This window comes from Brassica napus, chromosome C3, assembly GCF_020379485.1.
Source record: "Brassica napus cultivar Da-Ae chromosome C3, Da-Ae, whole genome shotgun sequence".
Lineage (NCBI taxonomy): Eukaryota > Viridiplantae > Streptophyta > Magnoliopsida > Brassicales > Brassicaceae > Brassica > Brassica napus.
The window spans coordinates 43,839,468-43,861,629 of NC_063446.1; the positions used below are offsets into that span (position 1 = coordinate 43,839,468).

Sequence of the window (22,162 nt, forward strand, 5' to 3'; positions counted from 1 at the left end):
AATAAAACAGATCCATGGCGGGAAAGAAGCAACAACCCACACCTCTGCCACGTGGTCTTGTCCAGTGGATCTCAGTGTCTACAAGAGTAAGAGAGAAGTCTACACCATTAAATTTTTTTTTTTTTCCATATAAATATTATTTTAAATAAACGAGCCAAGCCCAAACACCAAAAAACAAACACCATGACCCAACGAAACAGACCAAACGGACCAAAACAAAGACAAATTACACACGGCCTCAGGCCCAAAATAACAAAGTCGGACGAACCGACAAGAAAACACGGCAACGAAACGCGTGTTGCTTTTAAAGAAACAAGAAGACACGTGTCACCAGAAACAGCTAGGCGAGACACGCGTCACACAAACAAACACCGGCACGGAGCACAACCCGAAGACGGAAAACAACCGCAAACTTCGCTGGAACACGCCGGGAACAGAACGCCAACGCCAAGGACCTTAACAGAATCACTGCAACCACCTCCAACTACTGTATTGGAAGGTTAATGGAAACAATTTATTCAATCGAACGTTATGGAGAGCTCAATCGAAAACTGAAATCGAGGGCTCATCCAATCTCAGGTCCTCACACACCATGAACTCGTCACACCTTGGTCACACCAACCCAAACAATAGATACTATAACCGGCGAGCACCACCGCAGACGAACGAACCGGCTCAAGATAGAGCACACAGACGCCGTCAGAGCTTCATCACCATAGAAACGAAAGCCGGATAGTTCCGCCAGAAGAAGCGCGAAACCACCAGAAGCAAGAGCCGGCTACACGCCGTCGAGAGAACCACCATGTACCGGAATCAGATTTTTCCACCGTCGAGGGGACCCCCACAACTCTTAATCTCTCGGAATCTCAGAGAGAGAAGAGAGAAAAAAAGTTTACCATCCCCTTTCTTTTAAGTCTACACCATTAAATATGAGTAGCATGGCAGAAAAGTCAATTAACATCTAAGTAACCAATTAATACTCAAAACAGCTAAGAACACCCGCAACGCGGGAACGTAAGTGGAACTTAGCGCGGAATCCTAGGCAAATCCGAGTATAATAATAGTTTTATTTTTTCTTTAGCTAAGAAAGGGTCCTTAAACAAGGTGTTTAAGGACTTAATTCTTACGTGCGTGGCAACAGCTGATAGGCGAAGGATGGAGGTGTCTTTCGTGTGTGGGAAAACAAAAGAATCACTTTCTTTCTCCATCACGAAAAAAGAGCTCTCGCGATAGCAAAGGCGATTCGGCGATAGGAGAAGGGTGAAGGTAAATCGGAGCTTTCACGTCAATATTTTTGCATTTGGAGTTGTTGCATGTTGTTTTCATCTGTTTTTACGGTTCTATCGAGGGGTTTAAATGGATTTAGGGTTTCAAATCGAGTTGAGGATTTTTATCGAATTAGGGTTTTCGTTTGGGTTTGCTATTTTCTTCATCTCGATTCGCTTCTTTGTTGTTTTCGTCGTTATTATGGTTCGGGATTGAGTTATAAATCATTATAGGGTTCGAGATTGAGTTCTAAATCGATTTAGGGTTCGGGTACAGGGTTCTAAATCGATTAGTTTTTGTTCTTGCAGGTGTTGAAATGGAGGAAGAATTAAGAGATATGAAAGCACACAAAGATTACTACAACATGCTTTATTTCGGCAGATGCACAACAGGGTATTCCTAAACTATGCCCCTGTGGATCAATCACGAAGGAAGTCGTTGATGAAGAGGACACATATGACTACCTCCCTGGGAAAAGATACTTCATCTGCGCAAAGACTACGAGGTATATAGTGTTCTCTGTTATTAACATTCTTCTTCTTCGAAATGAATTTGCAGTTTGACAATGGTTATTATGTTTTGGCAGAATGACAGGCTGCATTTCAGGCAACCATGGGTTATGGGTATGCAACAAGAGGTTGAGAGGCTCAAAATAAAAGTCTACGAGCAGGAGAAGCTTCTGAGAGAGTGACAGGCGCTTAAGGTGAGTTCAAATCTAAATTGTAACATGAAATTGATAGTTGTTTGTATAACCTTTGTAACATAATGATTGGTTTGTCTGATATATGTTCAGGAGCAGGTGAGGATGCTGCATATGCGTCTGATTTTACTTGAGACAGGCCAAAGGAGGTTAGTGTCTAAACGAACAATTGGATATGTCATATACTCCCAAGCTTTTATGAACGCAATGGATACACTCAGTATGATACATCAGAGTTTGAAGAAGGAGACTCGAGTAGAAGTTCACAGGTGTATATGTCATATACTCCCAAGCCTTCAAATCTCTGTACTATGCTTGACATACGGAGTCAAGTTCGTGACCCGCATATACATGAACAATTGAAATATAATTTGATTCAAAATATTTGGAACAAGTTTGGTAATGATGGAGATGTTTAATTATTGTATGTTTACATTTAGTCATTCAATAAATAAAAATTTTAAATTTAAATGTTTTACAAATTTATTAATTTTTTTTCTAATGATTCCATAACGGATAACACCTTTGGATCAACATTTGTGATTAGAGTTCTTAGCTATTCCAAAAAAAAAGAAAAAAAAAATTAATTATCTATTGTTAAGGACTCCAATGGTGAGTCCTTAAGTAATGTGCTTTAAAAATGTTCCCGAAGAGGTGCGTTTTCTTCTTTGACCAAGCTTTCTCTTCTGTCAAGAAATCCTCTGTTTTTGACCCTAAAGAATGAGACAAGACGAGGAAAACTCCGAGGAAGAGTTCGTAGAGATTGATCCCACTGGTCGCTATGGACGAGTCTGTTCTTCTTTGTTTTGTTTTCCTTTTCTAACAATTTTGTTTCTCCATGAATTTTACATTATAATCTTTCTTGTTTCTCACTTTACAGTATAATGAAGTTCTAGGCAAAGGAGCTTTCAAACAAGTGTATCCTTTTCTAACAGATCTCTGTTCTTGCATGAACTTTTTCACAAAAAACACAGTTACAAAAAATTTTTTTCTTTCATCAGTGCAATTCTTCAGATACAGAGCATTTGATCAACTGGAAGGAATCGAAGTGGCTTGGAACCAAGTTAAGCTAGACGATAAACTCTGTAGCTCAGAGGATTTAGATCGTCTTTACTCTGAAGTTCACTTACTCAAAACCCTTAAACACAAAAGCATCATCAAATTCTACACTTCTTGGATCGATCACCACCAACACATGACCATCAATCTCATCACCGAAGTCTTCACTTCCGGAAATCTTAGACAGTTAGATTCTCTTTTCTCTCAAATATTTGATTATGTTTCTGATATAATGTTAATCCGTTCGAATTCTCGACATTTTAGGTACCGGAAGAAGCACAAGTGTGTGGATCTAAGAGCACTAAAGAAATGGTCAAGGCAGATTCTAGAAGGGCTTGTTTATCTTCATAGTCATGATCCCCCTGTGATCCATAGAGATCTTAAATGCGATAATATATTGATCAATGGTAACCAAGGTGAGGTTAAAATTGGAGATCTCGGGCTAGCAGCCATTCTGCATCGTGCTCGCTCAGCTCATAGCGTCATTGGTGAGTCCTTTGAGCTTGCTTGTTCTTAGAATTCAAAGTTCCTTTTGTGAAACTATGGCTTCGCTTAGTAACAAGTATAATACATTATAACTCAAACATAAACTCAAAAAAATTAAAAATAATTCATGATTGGTAACATTTATAAGTTATACTGATAACTCAAACTTAATAAAGTGCAACTCATGTCACCAACTAAAACTATAATTGTACATGTTTGAAATTGTTAAAGGTACTCCTGAATTTATGGCGCCTGAACTCTATGAAGAAGATTACAATGTACTTGTCGATATATACGCCTTTGGAATGTGTTTGCTTGAGCTTGTAACTTTCGAGTACCCGTATGTCGAATGTACAAATGCTGCTCAGATTTATAAGAAAGTTACATCGGTAAGTGATCTTTCTCTCCAACCCTAATCCAACATCAATTTATGTGACGTATATTTATTTAGTCGGTCCATTTTATTGATGCTTGTTAGGGAATCAAACCAGCCTCACTTGCAAAAGTTACTGATCCGCAAGTGAAAACATTCATAGAGAAGTGTATCGCAAATGTCTCAGAACGCTTGTCAGCCAAGGAACTACTTGATGATCCTTTTCTGAAATGCTACAAGGAAAAGACCGAAAGTGTCACATATTACAAAGGTAATCACTTACAGCACCTCCAACGGAGGTTGTTAAGGAAGGGTTCTTTAATAAAAAGTCCAAAAAAAAATTAAAAAGAATAAAATGATAATATCCGGTTCCTAAAAGAGAGTTTTTAGAATTGGTAAAAAACTCTAATGTGTCTGTTTTTTGTTGGCTCCTCTTCTCTTTCTCCTCTTTCTCTCTTTGTCCTCTCTTTCTAGCTCTTTCGAATTTGTCTAGTAAATCAATTTTTCTACACAGGTCCTAAACATTAATTCTCTTTTCTTCATCATGTTTGATTTCGTGGATATATTATCTCAATTTAAGGATTTTCATGTTCTGATTTGGTAATTTAGATTTTTTCAAATTTGGAAATCAGTCTAAGAAAGGAGACATTCACACATCTAATCTTTCTTAAGAACCCATGAAGGATTTTGTACCATTGGACATGACAAAATATTGTAACTCTAAAAAAATTTAATTTACAAAATTTACAAAATTTATAATTAAAATAATGATAAACATCTATGAGAGGTTCTTACAATTGGAGATGGTATTAATATATCTTCTGTGTCACATCTTACAAAGGTAACCATAATCTTGATATATCTTCTAAATATTTTTGATGATTTCTTTAATCTTGGCTGTTGGATCTAGCCATCTAGGTCGATCTTGTAGATCTACTAGTCCTTCTATGTTTAAACCAATAGTTCGGTTTATATATTTTATATACTATATACATGATTTCTATACAGAAAACGGATGCAATGGAAGAGAAGTTGAAGATAAACCCTCAGATTCTGCGGTAGGTTTATTAACCGTAGAAGGTCAACGTAAAGACCTCAACACAATCTTCCTAAAACTACGTATCACCGATTCCAAAGGTTTCAATCTTTTGTTCTTTAAATAAAAAAGTTTTCATTATCACTATTGAATCTTTCTTTTGATAACAATTATAATATGTTAATACAGGTCAAATCCGTAATATACACTTCCCATTTAACATAGAGACGGACACATCTTTCTCAGTAGCCATCGAAATGGTCGAGGAACTAGACCTAACCGATGATCAAGACATCTCGACGATCGCTAAAATGATTGACGCAGAGATACATTCACACATTCCCGATTGGATCCCTTCTGGTCTTAACGGAGATTATTCAACCATGCAAAGATGTTTATCTTCTCCTGATTCGCTGCGTTTAGATAGATTTCCCTCAGGGAGAAAAGTCTGGTCCTCTCCTAAAGCTGGAGATTCACGTTCACCGTTCGCTCAACGTTCTAGTTCTAAGCTTTCGTCGCCTTCAAAAGGACGCATCAATGATAAAGAAGTTGGGATTGTAGTTGAGAAACTTGAGTCTTTGTTGAGGAAACAGAGAGAGGACATTGAAAAAATGCATCGAGATCAAGAACGTGTTGTTTGTGAGTTTTTGAAAGAGTTTCCTCCTGAGATCTGTGAAGAGGCTTTGCTCAGATTGCAAGCCATGGATTCCGACAGCTTACTGTGTTAAATTCGTTTGTTACACATGAGTACATCTCTCGTCAATATTTATTTGGTCTGCAATATTATGTTATACTACACAATAATTAAAATGTGCTTGGTGCAAACTATGGAAGTGTGACTATTATCGTGTAAGGATTGTTATCATTTTCGTTAGATTTAGATCCTTATTTCTTCGTTCGTTAACTCTAATTTTTATGAAGGGTTAGAACAATAAACGGAAGAACACACCATAGTTTAACGAATTCCGGGTCTTGAACCGGTATGCTTTGTGGGAGACTATCATCCCAAACTTCATTATGAGTAAGAGAGTACAAGCTAACCACAAACTCTGATTGCCTTGTAGATTCAAATACAAGAACACCTGAGGAGATTATATTAACTTTGGCTCAAGTTACATGTATATTGTATATACTCTCATAGTCTAAAACGTTTCACCTATTTTCATCAACTCACAAGCAATAGCTTTGGGCTAGTCAATAACCAACATTATTGATCTAAAAATATTAAAAATAAACTAAAACTAGGATTTGATCCGTACAGGCGGGTATTTTTCTATTTCAATATGAGTCAAAATTTTATTTTGTAAGACAATATTATAATTCTTGTCTAATATGTTATATATTGTATAGTTCAATAATTTGAGATGATTATATTATACAATATTTATCTTTTTGCACTTTGTAATTAGTTGTTAATCAATATCAATTTATTTTTATAGTGTTTGGTAAATAACTATTTTACGTAAAGTAACTAGATGGATATATATACGTTTTCACGAATTGAGTAAAGTGAAAAATAAATTTTATATTTTTTCTTACATTTCGTTCGTTATATCATATGCACTTTTTAATTTTAAATATTAAATTATAAAACTATTTCTATTACAAATATTTATATTTTGATATTATTCTTATTAAATAAAGTATTATTATATTAAAATTTTGGTTTGACGTTAATTAAGAAAAAAAACTAATTTCATTCCAAAAATTTAACCATGTAATGTGTTAATAAGTACATTTTAATATTTTATGAAGTTAGATGGAAAAATATATCATTTACTGAGAAATGGTTGCAATCCAATATTTTCAGGACACACTTAAATGTTATGACATTGACGAATTTCTAAGATTTAAATTTTTTTTTAAAAAATTATTACTTTAATAGATTAGATGCAAGAACATTAAGTAACAAAACTAATATCTAGATAAGATATCAATTTTGAGTTCATTATACTAAACTATATGAAATTTGACAAATATTTTTATCAGCGAATGGAAATTTGTAATCATATTTTCGAAATTATTTAATAACTGATGACATAATATTTTAAAAAGAAAAGATATTTATCTAGGAATTTTAAGTCGTAATTTAATAAATACTCTCATTTAGTTTTCGAATTATTCTTCTTCTAACCCAAAATTAACTAACAAACTAGATTTTGACCCGCGTAAAAACGCGGATTATGTTTTCTTTTATAAAAAACCAAACAAAATGATACAATCATAGGAATAATCTTATCAAAGTTTTTAGGGTTGTGTAAAATATCCACACCCGAATAACTGAACAAAACCCAATCCAAAAAATTCTATCGAACCCGAATCGAAACTGATAAGATATACATATATCCAAAATTTGTGTATAAAAAACCGGATATGAATCCGACCCGAATCAAAATATTTCGGATACCCGAATAACAAATTTTATTCAAATATATTAATTATTTTAAATCAAATATTATAAAAATATCCAAAATACTCAAAAATTCTCAGAATTATCTAATATTTGAAAGATATCTAAAGTTAAATATCCATGAATATTCAAAAAATACTCAAAACAAAGAAATTACCCTAAATACATGTTAGTGATCTCTATCCAAATAGCTAAGCTAACTAATTTCATGTTAATTTTAGATTTTTAGCCAACAATATTCAAATTTATATGTTGCATATTTTCTGGATTTTAAGGTATATTGAGATTTTGAATTTTTTTTATATAATTTAAATGGAAAACTGAATCTAAATTGAACACGCAAAGATTTGAACTGAATCCGAATCAAAATTTATAAATAGTCGAATAAAGCTTAAATATATAACTCTGAAAATTCTAAACCCAAATAAACCAAACTTATACAGATGCCTAAAATTTAAGTAGACCCGAATCAGATCTATAATGATTATCGTTAATATTACTAAATTTTTTTTTTGAATATATAATTAAGATTTGAAATATTATCGTATTGATTTCATATTTTTATATACATTAATCACATGTATTGTTTGTGTAATTGCAGGTTAGTATTGTTAAAAATTAGTCCAAAAAGTTAAATATTATATATGGTTAGTAAGTTTGGTCAAAAATAAAATTTTAAATTAATAGATATTCTAAATTTGTAGAAAATACGCAATAGTCAAATAATATCATGCCTTCTCCGAGTGATAAGCCATGTAAGTATTATCAATATTTGCTTAGATATATAAGATTTTAGGTAAGATCGACTTTTACACTATTAAAGATGAAAAATTAGTGATTTTATATATATGTATTTATTCTTATATATGAGGGATTGATTCGTGAAGGTATATTTTAAATATTCCAATAGTAGTTAAATATATTTGAAGTTACATTTTAATATTCAAATATATTTAAAGATCATGTTTACGAATTGGCTCCAATTATATGGTAAAGCTGTTACAAACATAGGCTTTAGTTTATTTATAATGTTCTAAATATTGTTACATGTTTTGTTGGACCATTTAAAATTTAGATGACATTTTATCAGTAGATAAAAAAAGTTTCTGTTTTAATAAATTAGATATATTTTCTCTTTTCAAAGTAGATTGCTCTACAAACATTTATTTATGATATAATTTATGTTTTGGTTCCTAACTGAATATTAATTTGTTTTTTCACCATCCATTGATTCCTAAAGCTCTCTATTGTTCCATACGTCATTATCGCGTTTGTTTACAATAAAAACTAATATTTTTGAATTACAAAACATGTTCACTTTTCTGCGTTTAACAAGAGACATTTCTTCAAGATGGTAAAGTTGTACGATTAGTTAACAAAAAAAACACATTAACACACAAAAGAAAATTAAATAATAAAATTTAAAAAACAATACGTGGTGACATTTAAAGACACTAGGTGCGTAGTCTCCGCGCAAGCGCGGATCGTTGACGTTTTTTCCTTTATATAAATATGTTGTAACGCTTCTGTATTTTGTATGGTCTTTGATTTCTCAAGATTCGTATTGTAATGTGTTTGAGGTTGTTGTTTTGGTTTTGTGAACCATTTTCGTTATTGTAGCAAAGTGGTATATTTGGTAGTGTTTATTTGATATTTGTTTGTTTTGCAACAATGGTCATTTTTCCAAATTTTATATTTTTTTATTTGTTTAATTTTTGTTCTCAAATAAATTATTTTTTGAAAATTATACTGGTATGAAATTTGGAAACTTACACATGTTTTATGGACTCTAACGGATTGAAAATGAAATATATTGTTGCAGACAAATAATAATATATCTCTTATATATTAAAAGAGAAGCATCGTAATAAATGCATTCACACTGTAAAAGACACGTGGCAACCTCACAGCTTTGATAATAAATATGTTAACGCGTTCACACTATATTCATAAATGTGTGTTCACACTATATATTTCGTATTTTTTAATATAAAACTCACATGAATGGTTCCAATAAAACTTTGGATTTTTTTGGTTCGAATCAAAACAAATAACGAATCAAAAGCTAAACTATATATATATATATAAATATATATATATTATTTTTATTGTCTACGGATAAAGTTGGGCAAAATATTTATAAATTTTGATTTGATTCGTTATCCGTTTTGATTTGAACAAAAAAATATGGATATCCGTAACTCTACGAAGCAAATCAAATACTAAAATACATATAAAAAAAAGCAAATCACAAATACCTATATTTTTCGGAACGGATATCTAGTTCGATCTGTTATATGCATATATATACATATATGTACAGTATTATATATATATATATGTTATATATATTATAGTTTATATAAGTTTTACAATATTTTTATGAATTAAATTTATTATATTAGGTATTAAAATTAAAAAAAGTAAAATAATATTTTATTTTTGTAATAAAATGTTATTATTAAAAATTTCAATTATTTTTAAAATTTTATTTTATCTACAGAACAAATCGGATATTCTTTAAAATTGTAAATCATTTTGGATATCAGAGTCACCGACTATCCAGGTGGCTAAATATTGAATCAACGTGAATGTCTCCAAATACCCGGATATTCGATATGTGTCCACCTCTATTTACGGATACAATTTATTTTTCTTTATATGAAAAAAATTCACTTATGTCAATGCCTTTTTAATTTTTAATTAATTTTAATTTTATCTTTCATGTATTATTTTGAACAAAAATATTATTTAATATTAATTAACAATATCTTTATATATTTTTCAACTATTTTTATATACTTTTACATACACATACATGAGCACCTTGATGTGAACACGTTGTGACTAAGTATTTATCACAACTGAAGTATCTATTTTTTTTGGAAGTTGTAATATATTTTTTTTAAATGTTTCTTTCACTACTGACCAAATTATAGTGAAATGATTTATCTTAATAATTTTTTTTTCTTGAACTATTATCCGTTTACCAACTATGATATGAAACCATTGGTTCGTCATGACGACTATCTAAAATTCATAACATGAAAATAAACAAATAATAGTATTTTTTTTGTTTTTACCGAAAAAACTAAAAAATCAAACATTATAACCGAATAAACCAAAATAAATATTAATTTAAAATAATAGTTATATTTTTGGAGATTAAAAACCAAAAATTAACTTAAAACCGAACCGATATCCAGATTAGACAGATTTAATGTGCTTTTATTAAAAATAAAGAAACTAATAATCACATCCCGCGCAAGGCGCGGATTATTACCTAGTTTGGCCTGTATAAATGTTGGGTTTTTTTTAGTCAATTAAAGAAACGATAGTGAAGAGGTTGTGGACAACTTGCCATATATGTAACTCTGAATTGTCTCTGATAATGATAATTGACTGGAGGATCTAGCTTTCGGTAAAATTCATAGCATATAATCGTACGGTCTAGAAGACATTTTTGGAGGTCTCCTTAGGCCTGAGCATTTTACCCGGACCTGAAGACCCGAACCGGAACCGACCCGAAAATACAGGTTCGGTTCCGGGTCCGGGTCCATGCTAAAATACTTATTGGGTCTTGTTTTTTGGACCCGTGGGTCTCGGTTCGGGTTCGGATCCTACCCGAGACCCGTTCGGGTACCCAAAGTACCCGTAAATAATTATATATATTATGTATATTTTAGTGATTGTGTATATTTTTGGTATTTCAGATTTTTCTATAAGTTTCGGGTTCGGGTTTTCGGGTATAATTGTAGATTTTAGGTAAAATTTTAAATTTGTAGAAAATATAATTCGGGTATTCGGGTAGAATACGGGTATGTTTTGGATTTTCGGGTCTGATTTTGGAAAAAAATTTGGGTATTTTCGGATATTTTTGCGGTTTTTCGGGTATTTTTAGAGTTTTCAGGTCCAGTTTGGGTATTTCGGATCCTTTTCGGGTTCTAAATACCCGAACTGATCCGGATCCGAAATATACCCGAAAATTATGGGTATTTTACGGGTATTGAAATTATAGACCCGAACCGACCCAAACCCTACAAGACTCGACCCAAAACCAACCCGAAAAATTGTAGGTACCTATATGGATCTAAATTTCTAGGATCCGAAAGACCCGAACACGACAAGACCCAACCCGAACCCGACCCGAAAACCCGGATGCCCAGGCCTAGGTCCCCTTGTTTTTAACTTAAAATAACTTTTAAAATGGGTATATATATAACCATTGCTTAAGATGTCGTTGACAACATTTTATGATATCATCGCAAGATATTTGAATAACAATTGATATACCTTGCAAAACAATCCCCAAACCCGTGAAAACCTAACTATAAGTGTTACCTCAATATAACATATCGTTTACCATGCAAAAACAAACCTTAAACCCCAAATAAATACAAGTTTACCTATCAATTTAGAGATTTTTTTTTACATTCCCTTGAATTAGTATTAATATTATTTGTTTAAACTAAAAAACCAATCGTTTAAAATTACTAAATGACATTCAAGAATATTTAGAGCAGTCATGTCGATTTATTACATTTAAAAAAATGAATATTTCCTTAAAATATTGTTTTTATGCCACAAGAATATTTAATAATTGACTCAACGTTTAAAACAGAATTTTTCCTAAATATGTATACAGTTTAAAATAATATCTAAACGTATTTTGTCTATAAAGGAAGAATATAACGGTAACTAATCAAGAGCCGTTTTTTCGGTGTAGCTCATGTCGTGGCAGCTTATCGAAAAACTTGTGGACCAAAAAAGAAGCTCATGTACTACAAAATTGACCAAAAAGCTGTAAAATATTTGCTATGTGTTAGAAGATAAATATGGAAATTGGATGATTTTCCAGCTTGGACACTTGTCCTTCTTCCCCCATCAGCTTTGCACCATCACCACTACATGTGTCAGTCCAATGGTTTTGTCTTTTTGTGTGTTTAACCGACTTCTCCTTTCTATATAAAGGGTTTCATGTTCACTTGTAATAATATATATGAGCAATTAGTTTTACGTATCTCTCTCCCTCATAACAAACAAAAACATCACTTTCATCTCTCCCTCCCCCACTATTGTTTCCTTCTTCTTTCTTATATACTAAACACATAAAAAATAATAGAATTAATATTCAGATATATAAATACCTCATCTTTATTACACAACACGTTATGAGCATGAGGCTCTGACCAACTGAGGCTTATCAATCCGAAAGTTCTAAAACCAGCCGAGAAAAATGCCAAAGTTTGAGACTATGGATAGAGATTTGTGTTTGGCAGATAGTGCGTCAACGCACACGATAATTAAAGATAAGAAATATTTCTCCAGTCTCAAAATAAAAGATTACACTGGAAGCGTAAGTACAATATCTGGTAATGCAAAGATTATCATTGGCTCTGGAAGAGCGAAATTTTCAATGTCAGGGGGAAATTTTTTGAAATAAGTGATGCATTGTATTCCCCCAAGTCTCATAGAAACTTGTTAAGTTTTAAGGATATCCGAAGAAATGGATATCATATTGAGACTATAAGTAAAGATGGCATTGATTTCTTTGCATTAAGTTCGAGAGGAAACATATATTGGAAGATCTAAGAATGTTATCCTCTGGACTATATTGTACGAAAATAACCATGACTGAGTCCTATGCCGTGGTAAACATTAATTTTACTGATATATTTAAAATATGGCATGAGAGGCTAGGACATCCTGGTTCAGTCATGATGAGAAAGATAGTGCAAAATTCGAATGGCCATCCGTTGAAAAACGGAAAATTTTTGCAAACTTGGGTGAGTTTACATGCAATGCCTGTTCTCAAGGAAAACTTATAACTCGGCCATCACCAGCAAAAGTATGCAATGAATCACCAATGCTTTTAGAAAGAATACATGGTGATATATGTGGGCCGATCCACCCACCGTGCTGGCCGTTTAAGTATTTCATGGTATTGATTGACGCATCTAGTAGATGGTCAAGTGTGTCTCTTTTGACGACACGAAATACGGCTTTCGCAAAGTTCATTGCTCAGATAATAAAGCTGAGAACGCAGTTCTCAGAGTATGCGATTAAAAAATGCTTGATAATGCTGGTGAGTTTACATCGCAAGCCTTTGATGATTATTGTATGTCAATGGGGAATGATGTGGAGCATTCAGTTCCCCATGTGCATACACCAAATGGCATGGCCGAGTCATTGATAAAACAGTTTCAGTTGATTGCAAGACCGTTAGTCTTGAGAACGGAGCTCCCAATTTCTGTATGGGGTCATGCTATATTGCATGCGGCTGCACTGGTTCGGTTAAGACCGAGTGCATATCATAAGTACTCCCCATTACAATTGGCATCTGGGCAAGAGCCAGATGTATCCCATCTCTGTGTCTTTGGGTGTGCGGTCTATGTTCCGATAGCACCGCCACAAAGAACAAAAATGGGCCCACAAAGGAGATTGGGAATATATGTGAGTTTTACGTCACCAAGTATAATAAGATATCTAGAACCAGTAACTGGTGATATGTTTGCCGATTGCCATTTTAATGAAGATAAATTTCCATCGTTAGGGGGAGGAATTAATAGAATTCCTAAAGAGATTACATGGTGTACACCGTCGTTGTTACACTTTGACCCCCCTACGAATCAAAGAGAGCTGGAAGTTCAGAAAATTGTGCATTTGCATAATTTGGCAAACCAGTTACCAGATGCGTTTACAGATTCGAGAAGGACAAAGTCATGTATACCCGCTGAAAATATTTCATCAAGAGTTGATGTCCCTAGAAAACAAACTGATGGAAATAGAATGAATGAACCTCGGGTTCAGTTAAAGAGGGGGAGGCCAGCGGGTTCTAAAGATAAAAATCCCCGAAAGAAAAAGAAATTGGATGACCAAAATAGTAAGGTTCGAGAAGAACCTGATATTGAAAAATGTCTGAAAGAAGACATAAATGGAAAGGTTCCAGAAGAACCTGTTACTGAAAAATGTCTGAAAGAAGACATAAATAAAGATAATCCAGATGACGAGAAGGGAACAGAAAAGTATGATATTTCCATCAACTACGCCCGAGATGAAAAATTATGGATCAGAAATAAGATAAAAGATGTTGATGGAATGTTCTCCTTTTCTGTGTCCAAAGAGATCTACCATGAAAATGATGATCCCGATCCACGGTCTATTTTAGAATGTCAGAAAAGACATGATTGGGAAGAGTGGAAGAAGGCCATTCAAATTGAATTACTCTCCCTGAATAAAAGAAATGTCTTTGGACCTATAGTCATAACGCCTGAGAATATAAATCATGTTGGGTATAAGTGGGTATTCGTGAGAAAAGTAAATGAGAAAAATGAAGTAACACGATATAAAGTCCGATTAGTTGCCCAAAGTTTTTCTCAGAGTCCGGGAATTGATTTCGAGGAAACGTATTCTCCGGTAATGGATGCAATTATGTTTAAATTTTTGATGAGCCTAACGGCGTCTAGAAATCTTGAAATGCATCTCAAGGACGTTGTGACTACATATTTGTATGGATCGTTGGATAACGATATATATATGAAACTTCCTGAGGGATTGAAAATGGCAGGGGCATTGAAAGAAAGATCCAGGGAGATTTGTTCGGTCAAGTTACAGTGATCACTATACGGATTAAAGCAATCCGGACGCATGTGGTACAATCGTTTAAGTGAATATCTTTTGAGTAAAGGATATGTGAATAACGCGATATGTCCATGCATTTTTATAAAGAAATCGTCATCTGGCTTTGTGATCATTGCTGTATATGTAGATGACCTGAACATAATTGGAACTCAAAAAGAGGGTGATGATGCTCGAACTCATATGAAAGAGGAGTTCAAAATGAAAGATCTCGGCAAGACAAAGTTTTGTCTTGGGCTCCATATTGAGCATCTCCGAGAAGGAATATTTGTGCATCAATCAAACTATACGAAAAGGTTATTGAAACGCTTTTATATGGATAAAGCGACTCCTTTGAGTACTCCAATGGTTGGTAGAACTCTCGATGTTGAGAGAGATCTTTTTAGGCCCTGTGAAGATAGCGAGAAGATATTAGGTCCTGAAGTACCTTATATGAGTGCTATCGGTGGGCTGTTATATCTTGCAAACTGTACTAGACCTAATATTGCCTTTGCTACTAACCTTTTTGCAAGATATAGTTCTGCTCCTACTCACAGGCATTGGGACGGAATAAAACATGTATTCCGTTACCTCCAAGGTACAGTTGACTTAGGGTTAATTTATTTTAGAAAACCCGAGTTTGGTATGGTTGGTTTAGCAGATGCAGGATACTTATCAGATCCTCTTAAAACTCGATCGCAAACCGGCTATGTTTTTACAATTGGTGGAACCGAGATCTCTTGGCGGTCCAGAAACAAACTCTGGTTGCAACTTCTTCGAATCACGCAAAAACTATCGCGCTTCACGAAGCATGTCGAGAATGTGTGTGGCTTTGGTCAATGAGTCACCACATACAAGAATCAAGCGGAATAGTCAATGAGAAAGAGCCGACGAAAATATTTGACGACAATTCGGCGTGTATCTCTCAACTTAAAGAAGGCCACATTAAGAGTGACAGGACAAAGCACATCCCTCCAAGATTTTTCTCATACATACGGGAGCTCGAGAAAAATAAAGAAGTGGACATTGAGTATGTACGGTCATGCGACAATCCAGCTGATTTGTTTACAAAAGCTCTTCCGACTACAACATTCCGAAAACACGTCTATGGTATCGGAATGCGGCATTTGCGTGACCTGTGACGAGAAAGCTATGTCTACTATTATCAGGGAGAGGTTACGGCAGTGTACTCTTTTTCCCTTGTCATGGTTTTTGTCCCAATGGGGTTTTCCATGACTAGGTTTTTAACGAGGTACGTAATACAAGATGGATAATCAAGGGGGAGTGTTAGAAGATAAATATGGAAATTGGATGATTATCCAGCTTGGACACTTGTCCTTCTCCCCTCATCAGCTTTGCACCATCACCACTGCACGTGTCAGTCCAATGGTTTTGTCTTTTTGTGTGTTTAACCGACTTCTCCCTTCTATATAAAGGATTTCATGTTCACTTGTAATAATATATATGAGCAATTAGTTTTACGTATCTCTCTCCCTCGTAACAAACAAAAACATCACTTTCATCTCTCCCTGTCTCCCACTATCGTTTCCTTCTTCTTTCTTATATACTAAACACATAAAAAAATAATATAATTAATATTCAGATATATAAATACCTCACATTTATTACACAACACTATGTTGTTTCTTTAACCTAATAGCTTCTCTCTTGAGCTTGGAAATAAACGCATTCTCATGTTTTTTTTTTCATGTGTAAAATAGTTGCATCGAAGCTACACCATTCAGCCACATTGATCCTTGTTATATGAACCTCTGTTAGTGCTGGTTTAGTTCTAGTCCATGGGTTTGGAGGAGTTGTCTTCTCTTGAAGACATGTAATGGGAGAACTGTCTCTGCAGCTTGGTCGTAGAATGGTGTGATAATGCTCTACAAAGTAAAATCTACTTCCATCTACATAATGCCATTGAGACTAAAGGAGTTAGTTACCTTAACTTAATGCTTTTCTTGTGGGTTATTACAGGCTTCTCTATGTTTAGAAGCTTGGGATGAAGCACTCAATGAGATAATCAAGTTATCATATGAGATGATCCAAAAGGTACTGTACTCAGAAATGGGTTTAGATAATCATCAAATACATATTAGAAAAGTATGCCGATGGTAGAAGTAGAACAATAACAAACGGAGATCCAAAACAACCAGCTCTCTAGCGTCTTCTTTATCATACAAAAGACTCTCACCCAAAGTGGAAGTAAACCTATTCCTTGGCGGATTTGTTGTTGAGAGCACATCAGACATGGAGATTGGAGCTCGGAGTGATCTGCGAATCTTGTGATCACGTAGGAGAAGATGGAGTTGATGAAGAGAATGAGGATGAGTAGCCACTCGTTAAAGGCTAATGCCAAAGCTCTGGTGAAACTCCGTGAGCTTGTCTGAGGTTTCATGGAGAGATAGCCATCTTGTTGGTATGGTAGAAACATATAAAGATCGAAGAATCAATCAATTATGGGGCAAATTTTCAAATCTGCAAAGCAAAACGTTTTAGTTATACTACAAAATATTGCAGATTGCTGCAGGAAAAAAAACAGAGACAAGAAGAGAAAGTTGACCAAACATACATAGAGATTTGATCCTTTGTCTTTAGCAGTAGAAGGAACTGCACAAAAAGAAACCATAACAGAGGAACAAGATCAAGCTACCAAAAATCATTAGAAAGCATGATAAATTTTAGTTGTTCTTGAGTTAAAGCAAGACTCTTTATAACATGAGAACCAGTTAGCTTGTTCAAATCTATATCAAAATGACGCACACAGCAAACAAAAGTAGCAAATGATTAGATTGTTCTAAGAATAGTGATGTATATTACCTTTGAACGGCGGATTTGATTGTTCAGATCACCAGACCTGGCTCCGTTTTAGGCAGTATCCATATGATGATGTCTTTACTGGTGAAAAATACAGTATGATCAGAATAGAGGCATGATTCTACCGGGGAAGGTGTTTGAATGACTTATACAGTATTGAAGATGAAAGTGGAGAGTCTCCGCTCTCCATCTCCGAAGTTTTCAACCATACCAGCTTCATCAAAGGGATCGCCAGAGACTCGAAAACCTCCCCTGCCTTTAAGATTTCGAAAACCTCTCTCAGATTCTCAGAACCGTTTGAATCAAAGCATAAATCTACCAAAGGCGATTCATTAAAGTATAATTCTAATTAGGGTCTGTTCGCTTCTCTCCGGATGATAGTTTTGTTCGTTTAGGCACTAAAAGTGCAACTCATCCGGATGACTTTCGGAAATTTAGGCTTAATTTTAAAGTCCATTCGGCTAAACCAATTTGGACCATTTGGACGGAAATGGTTCATTCAATATGGTATAATGTGTATTATGCCTCTAATGTAATTCATAAATTACAAATCTAAACATAATATCATTTTGTCACACACGAAAACTGACAAAGCAAAAAAAAAAACGCATTTTCCCGCGAAAACATAAAAACGAATTTTTCACGGCAAAACCCTAAAAACGTATTTCCGGAAAAAATTGCAAAACGTGTTTTCCTGCCAAAATGGCAAAAACGTGTTTTCCGCAAAAAATCGCAAAAACGTGTTTTCATGCCAAAATCACAAAAACGCGTTTTCACGCCAAAACACAAAACGCAATTTTCCGCCAAAATACAAAAACACGTTTTCTCGCCAAAACCACAAAACGTGTTTTCCCACCAGAACGTGTTTTCCCGTCAAAACCAAAAATGCATTTTCTCATCAAAATGCATTTCCTGCCAAAACTGCAAAACGCTTTTTCTCATGAAAACCGCAAAACGTGTTTTCCCGCCAAAACGCATTTTCCCGCGAAACCCGCAAAAACGTGTTTTCCCGCCAAAAGGCATTTTCCCGCAAAAACATATTTTCCCGCCAAAACGCATTTTCCGCGAAACCCGAAATATGTGTTTTTCCGCCAAAACCGAAAATCTCGTTTTCCGCCAAAACCGCAAAAGCACGTTTTTCCACCAAAACCACAAAACATATTTTCTCGCCAAAACCAAAAATTGTATTTTCCAACCAAAACCGAAAAGTCTCGTTTTCCCGCCAAAACCGAGAAATCTCATTTTTCAGCCAAAATCGAAAAACGTGTTTTCCCGCTTAAACCAAAAAATCTTGTTTTCCCGCCAAAAACGTATTTTCCCGCCAAAAGCGCAAAAACGTGTTTTCCCGCCAAAAGCATATTTTCGCACCAAAAAGCGCAAAAACGCGTTTTCTCGCCAAAACCAAAAATTGTATCCCCCCCCCCAAATCGAAAAATCTCTTTTTCCCGTCAAAATCGAAAAATCTCATTTTTTCGTCAAAACCGAAAAGTCTCGTTTTCCGCCAAAATTGAAGTTACAGTCGGTTTATTATTAATACTCTTTTTAGTTTGAAGCTCTAAAGTTTTTTTTTTCAAATACATGTTTATCAATTAATTGTTTTGTTTTTTAGAAGTTATTACTGTAGTAAAATTTTAACATATGATTAAATCAACACAAGGGTATTTTGGTAATTTGTTTACTAAACTCATTTGGATGAAAATAAAAATAAAGAAACAAACATAAGATCCATTTAGATGATTCATCTAGATGAGCTATCTGGATGGACAAACAAACAGTCACAAAAATTTGAATGGATCATCTGGATAGATCATGTAAATGAATCAACTAGATAGAGGTGAAAGATGCTGAAATGAACAACCCCTTAGATAACCAAAGAAACTTGCTACGCTTGATAAAGGAGATTAACAGAGAGTGGTTGCGAAGGTTCATCCAACTCTCAATCATCTCCGATATATAGGTCTGATGTGAAGGAAACAGAGAAGTCGAAAGGGTGTTTTTAGATTAAATGAAAATAACATTTACTGGGGTGATTAAGAGAAATACGTTGAACAATAGAAGAGGCTAAAAGTTCAGAGAAGAATTCATTGTCTTTGCAGTGAATAACAGATACGGCGAATCGAAGAGACGCATGAGGATGACTATGGAACCCTAATCTTCTGATTCACAAAACACGGAGTTTAGTCACCTTGATAACCAGACGAACTAAAAAGATAAAACCAAGGCGGACAACATAAATCAAAACAGGAGGAAAAAGGAAATATCAAACAAAATCAAACGTGGGACCCACAAATTTTTAAAGCTTGCCCACATGGTTAGGCTTATGAGAGAGCAAAAACTCCCTCATTATAATATAGATTTGTAAAAGCAATAATGTTGCAAATACTGAAATTACCATTGTAAGATTGACCAAGATATACTGGCCTACTTTATTTTGGAAATTAGGTTTTAAAATATTAACTAATTCTATAAAATTTAGTGAATTAGATTATATAACATTAGATAATAAATTAATTTGGTTCCTTATAAGTAAAAGATTAAAATACCATTACTGAAAGTTTTAAAACCAATGACATCTATTAATATAAAGTAGAGATTTATTATCTTCTCCTCTTGCCACCTAAGAAAATAGGTTAAGGACTGGGCGACACCTATCCCTCTCCATTAATGGTTGTAGCAGCCAAAAAAATCAGTCCGAGTAACGTTGGACAATTGTTTACGGCCAAACTCTGTTGGAATGTGGCGCCTGTGTCTAATCGAATCGTCTTCTTCTTACCGGCGAACGAACTAGAGAAACGTTATGGAAGTAGGCAACCTTCAATCTTCGTCATTAATGCCGTCATTAACAATACCTCCCCACTACTCACACGCTTTCATATTCAATACATCCCATCCTTTGTTCCCTTCAGTGAATCTACAACTATAAATATAAGAGTTTATTTTGGTGAAAATCATCAGCTCTTTACTCTCAATCGTTACCAAATTTTCAGAAATGAGAATATCAAACTTCTCTCCCATGTTCTCCGATTTGAGAGTCGGTCGTTCTAGCACCACCGTCGAGATTTTGCCTGCTGGGATTTTGGGAGTCGAGATCTCTCCCTCTGTTATGTCGTGTTTTGTATTATCTTCTCCTCTTGCCACCAAAGAAAATAGGTTAAGGACTGGGCGACATCTGTCCCTCTCCATTAATGGTTGTAGCAGCCAAAAAAATCAGTCCGAGTAACGTTGGACAATTGTTTACGACCAAACTCTGTTGGAATCTGGCGCCTGTGTCTAATCGAATCGTCTTCTTCTTACCGGCGAACAAACTAGAGAAACGTTATGGAAGTAGGCAACCTTCAATCTTCGTCATTAATGCCCTCATTAACAATACCTCCCCACTACTCACACGATTTCTTATTCAATACATCTCCTCCTTTATTCCCATCAGTGAATCTACAGCTATAAATATATGAGTTTATTTTGGTGAAAATCATCAGTTCTTTACTCTCAATCGTTACCAAATTTTCAGAAATGAGAATATCAAACTTCTCTCCCATGTTCTCCGATTTGAGAGCCGGTCGTTCTAGCACCACCGTCGAGATTTTGCCTGCTGGGATTTTGGGAGTCGAGATCTCTCCCTCTGTTATGTCGTGTTTTGTATTATCTTCTCCTCTTGCCACCTAAGAAAATAGGCTAAGGACTAGGCGACACCTGTCCCTCTCCATTAATGGTTGTAACAGCCAAAAAAATCAGCCCGAGTAACGTTGGACAATTGTTTACGGCCAAACTCTGTTGGAATCTGGCGCATGTGTCTAATCGAATCGTCTTCTTCTTACCGGCGACCGAATTAGAGAAACGTTATGGAAGTAGGCAACCTTAAATCTTCGTCATTAATACCCTCATTAACAATACCTCCCCACTACTCACACGATTTCTTATTTAATACATCTCCTCCTTTATTCCTTTCAGTGAATCTACAGCTATAAATATAAGAGTTTATTTTTGTAAAAATCATCAGTTCTTTATTCTCAATCGTTACCAAATTTTCAGAAATGAGAATATTAAACTTCTCTCCCATGTTCTCCGATTTGAGAGCCGGTCGTTCTAGCACCACCGTCGAGATTTCGCCTGCTGGGATTTTGGGAGTCGAGATCTCTCCCTCTGTTATGTCGTGTTTTGTATTTCTTCTCTATATAACAATCTCACCCGCTTAGAAGTTTTGAACTTTTGTGATTGAGTTGAACATTTGACTTGCTGAGACGAAGTATTTGTGGTGATTGGTGAACGAAGATATTTTTTTAATAGGTTCCATATCAAAGATTATGTCATAGCATTTGAGGATCTTGAACCTGTGTGTAAGTCAGAACCGCGTAAGTATCAGTTCACAAGCCACTTGCATTAAGTTTGTTAAGTAAC

The 22,162-nt window shown here is 34.6% G+C and overlaps 1 protein-coding gene and 2 long non-coding RNA genes across 5 annotated transcripts; 2 read left to right on the top strand and 1 right to left on the bottom strand.

The window, feature by feature from the left end:
• Positions 1–1,790: 1,790 nt before the first annotated feature.
• On the top strand, positions 1,791–5,796 carry LOC106374709 (probable serine/threonine-protein kinase WNK3). Of its 2 annotated transcripts, XM_013814675.3 has the most exons (8): positions 1,795–2,755; positions 2,847–2,884; positions 2,981–3,211; positions 3,290–3,513; positions 3,743–3,900; positions 3,990–4,155; positions 4,893–5,021; positions 5,110–5,796. In XM_013814675.3, exons 1-8 carry the CDS (start codon positions 2,687–2,689, stop codon positions 5,646–5,648), a joined length of 1,554 nt encoding a protein of 517 aa, XP_013670129.1. In that variant the 5' UTR covers positions 1,795–2,686; the 3' UTR covers positions 5,649–5,796. The 2 variants fall into 2 exon arrangements, with proteins under 2 accessions (XP_022555356.1, XP_013670129.1); XM_022699635.2 differs by having other exon boundaries at positions 1,791–2,755; positions 2,847–3,211.
• A 9,986-nt stretch (positions 5,797–15,782) lies between these two features.
• LOC111204569 lies at positions 15,783–17,686 on the top strand. Its single transcript, XR_002657055.2, has 2 exons — positions 15,783–16,840; positions 16,928–17,686. It is a non-coding gene; the product is annotated as an uncharacterized LOC111204569 (long non-coding RNA).
• LOC106374708 lies at positions 16,992–18,123 on the bottom strand. Of its 2 annotated transcripts, XR_001275049.3 has the most exons (4): positions 17,979–18,123; positions 17,771–17,848; positions 17,523–17,560; positions 16,992–17,428 (listed from the first exon to the last, which is right to left on the bottom strand). It is a non-coding gene; the product is annotated as an uncharacterized LOC106374708 (long non-coding RNA). The 2 variants fall into 2 exon arrangements; XR_001275048.3 differs by having other exon boundaries at positions 17,771–18,123.
• Between the last annotated feature and the right edge of the window lie 4,039 nt (positions 18,124–22,162).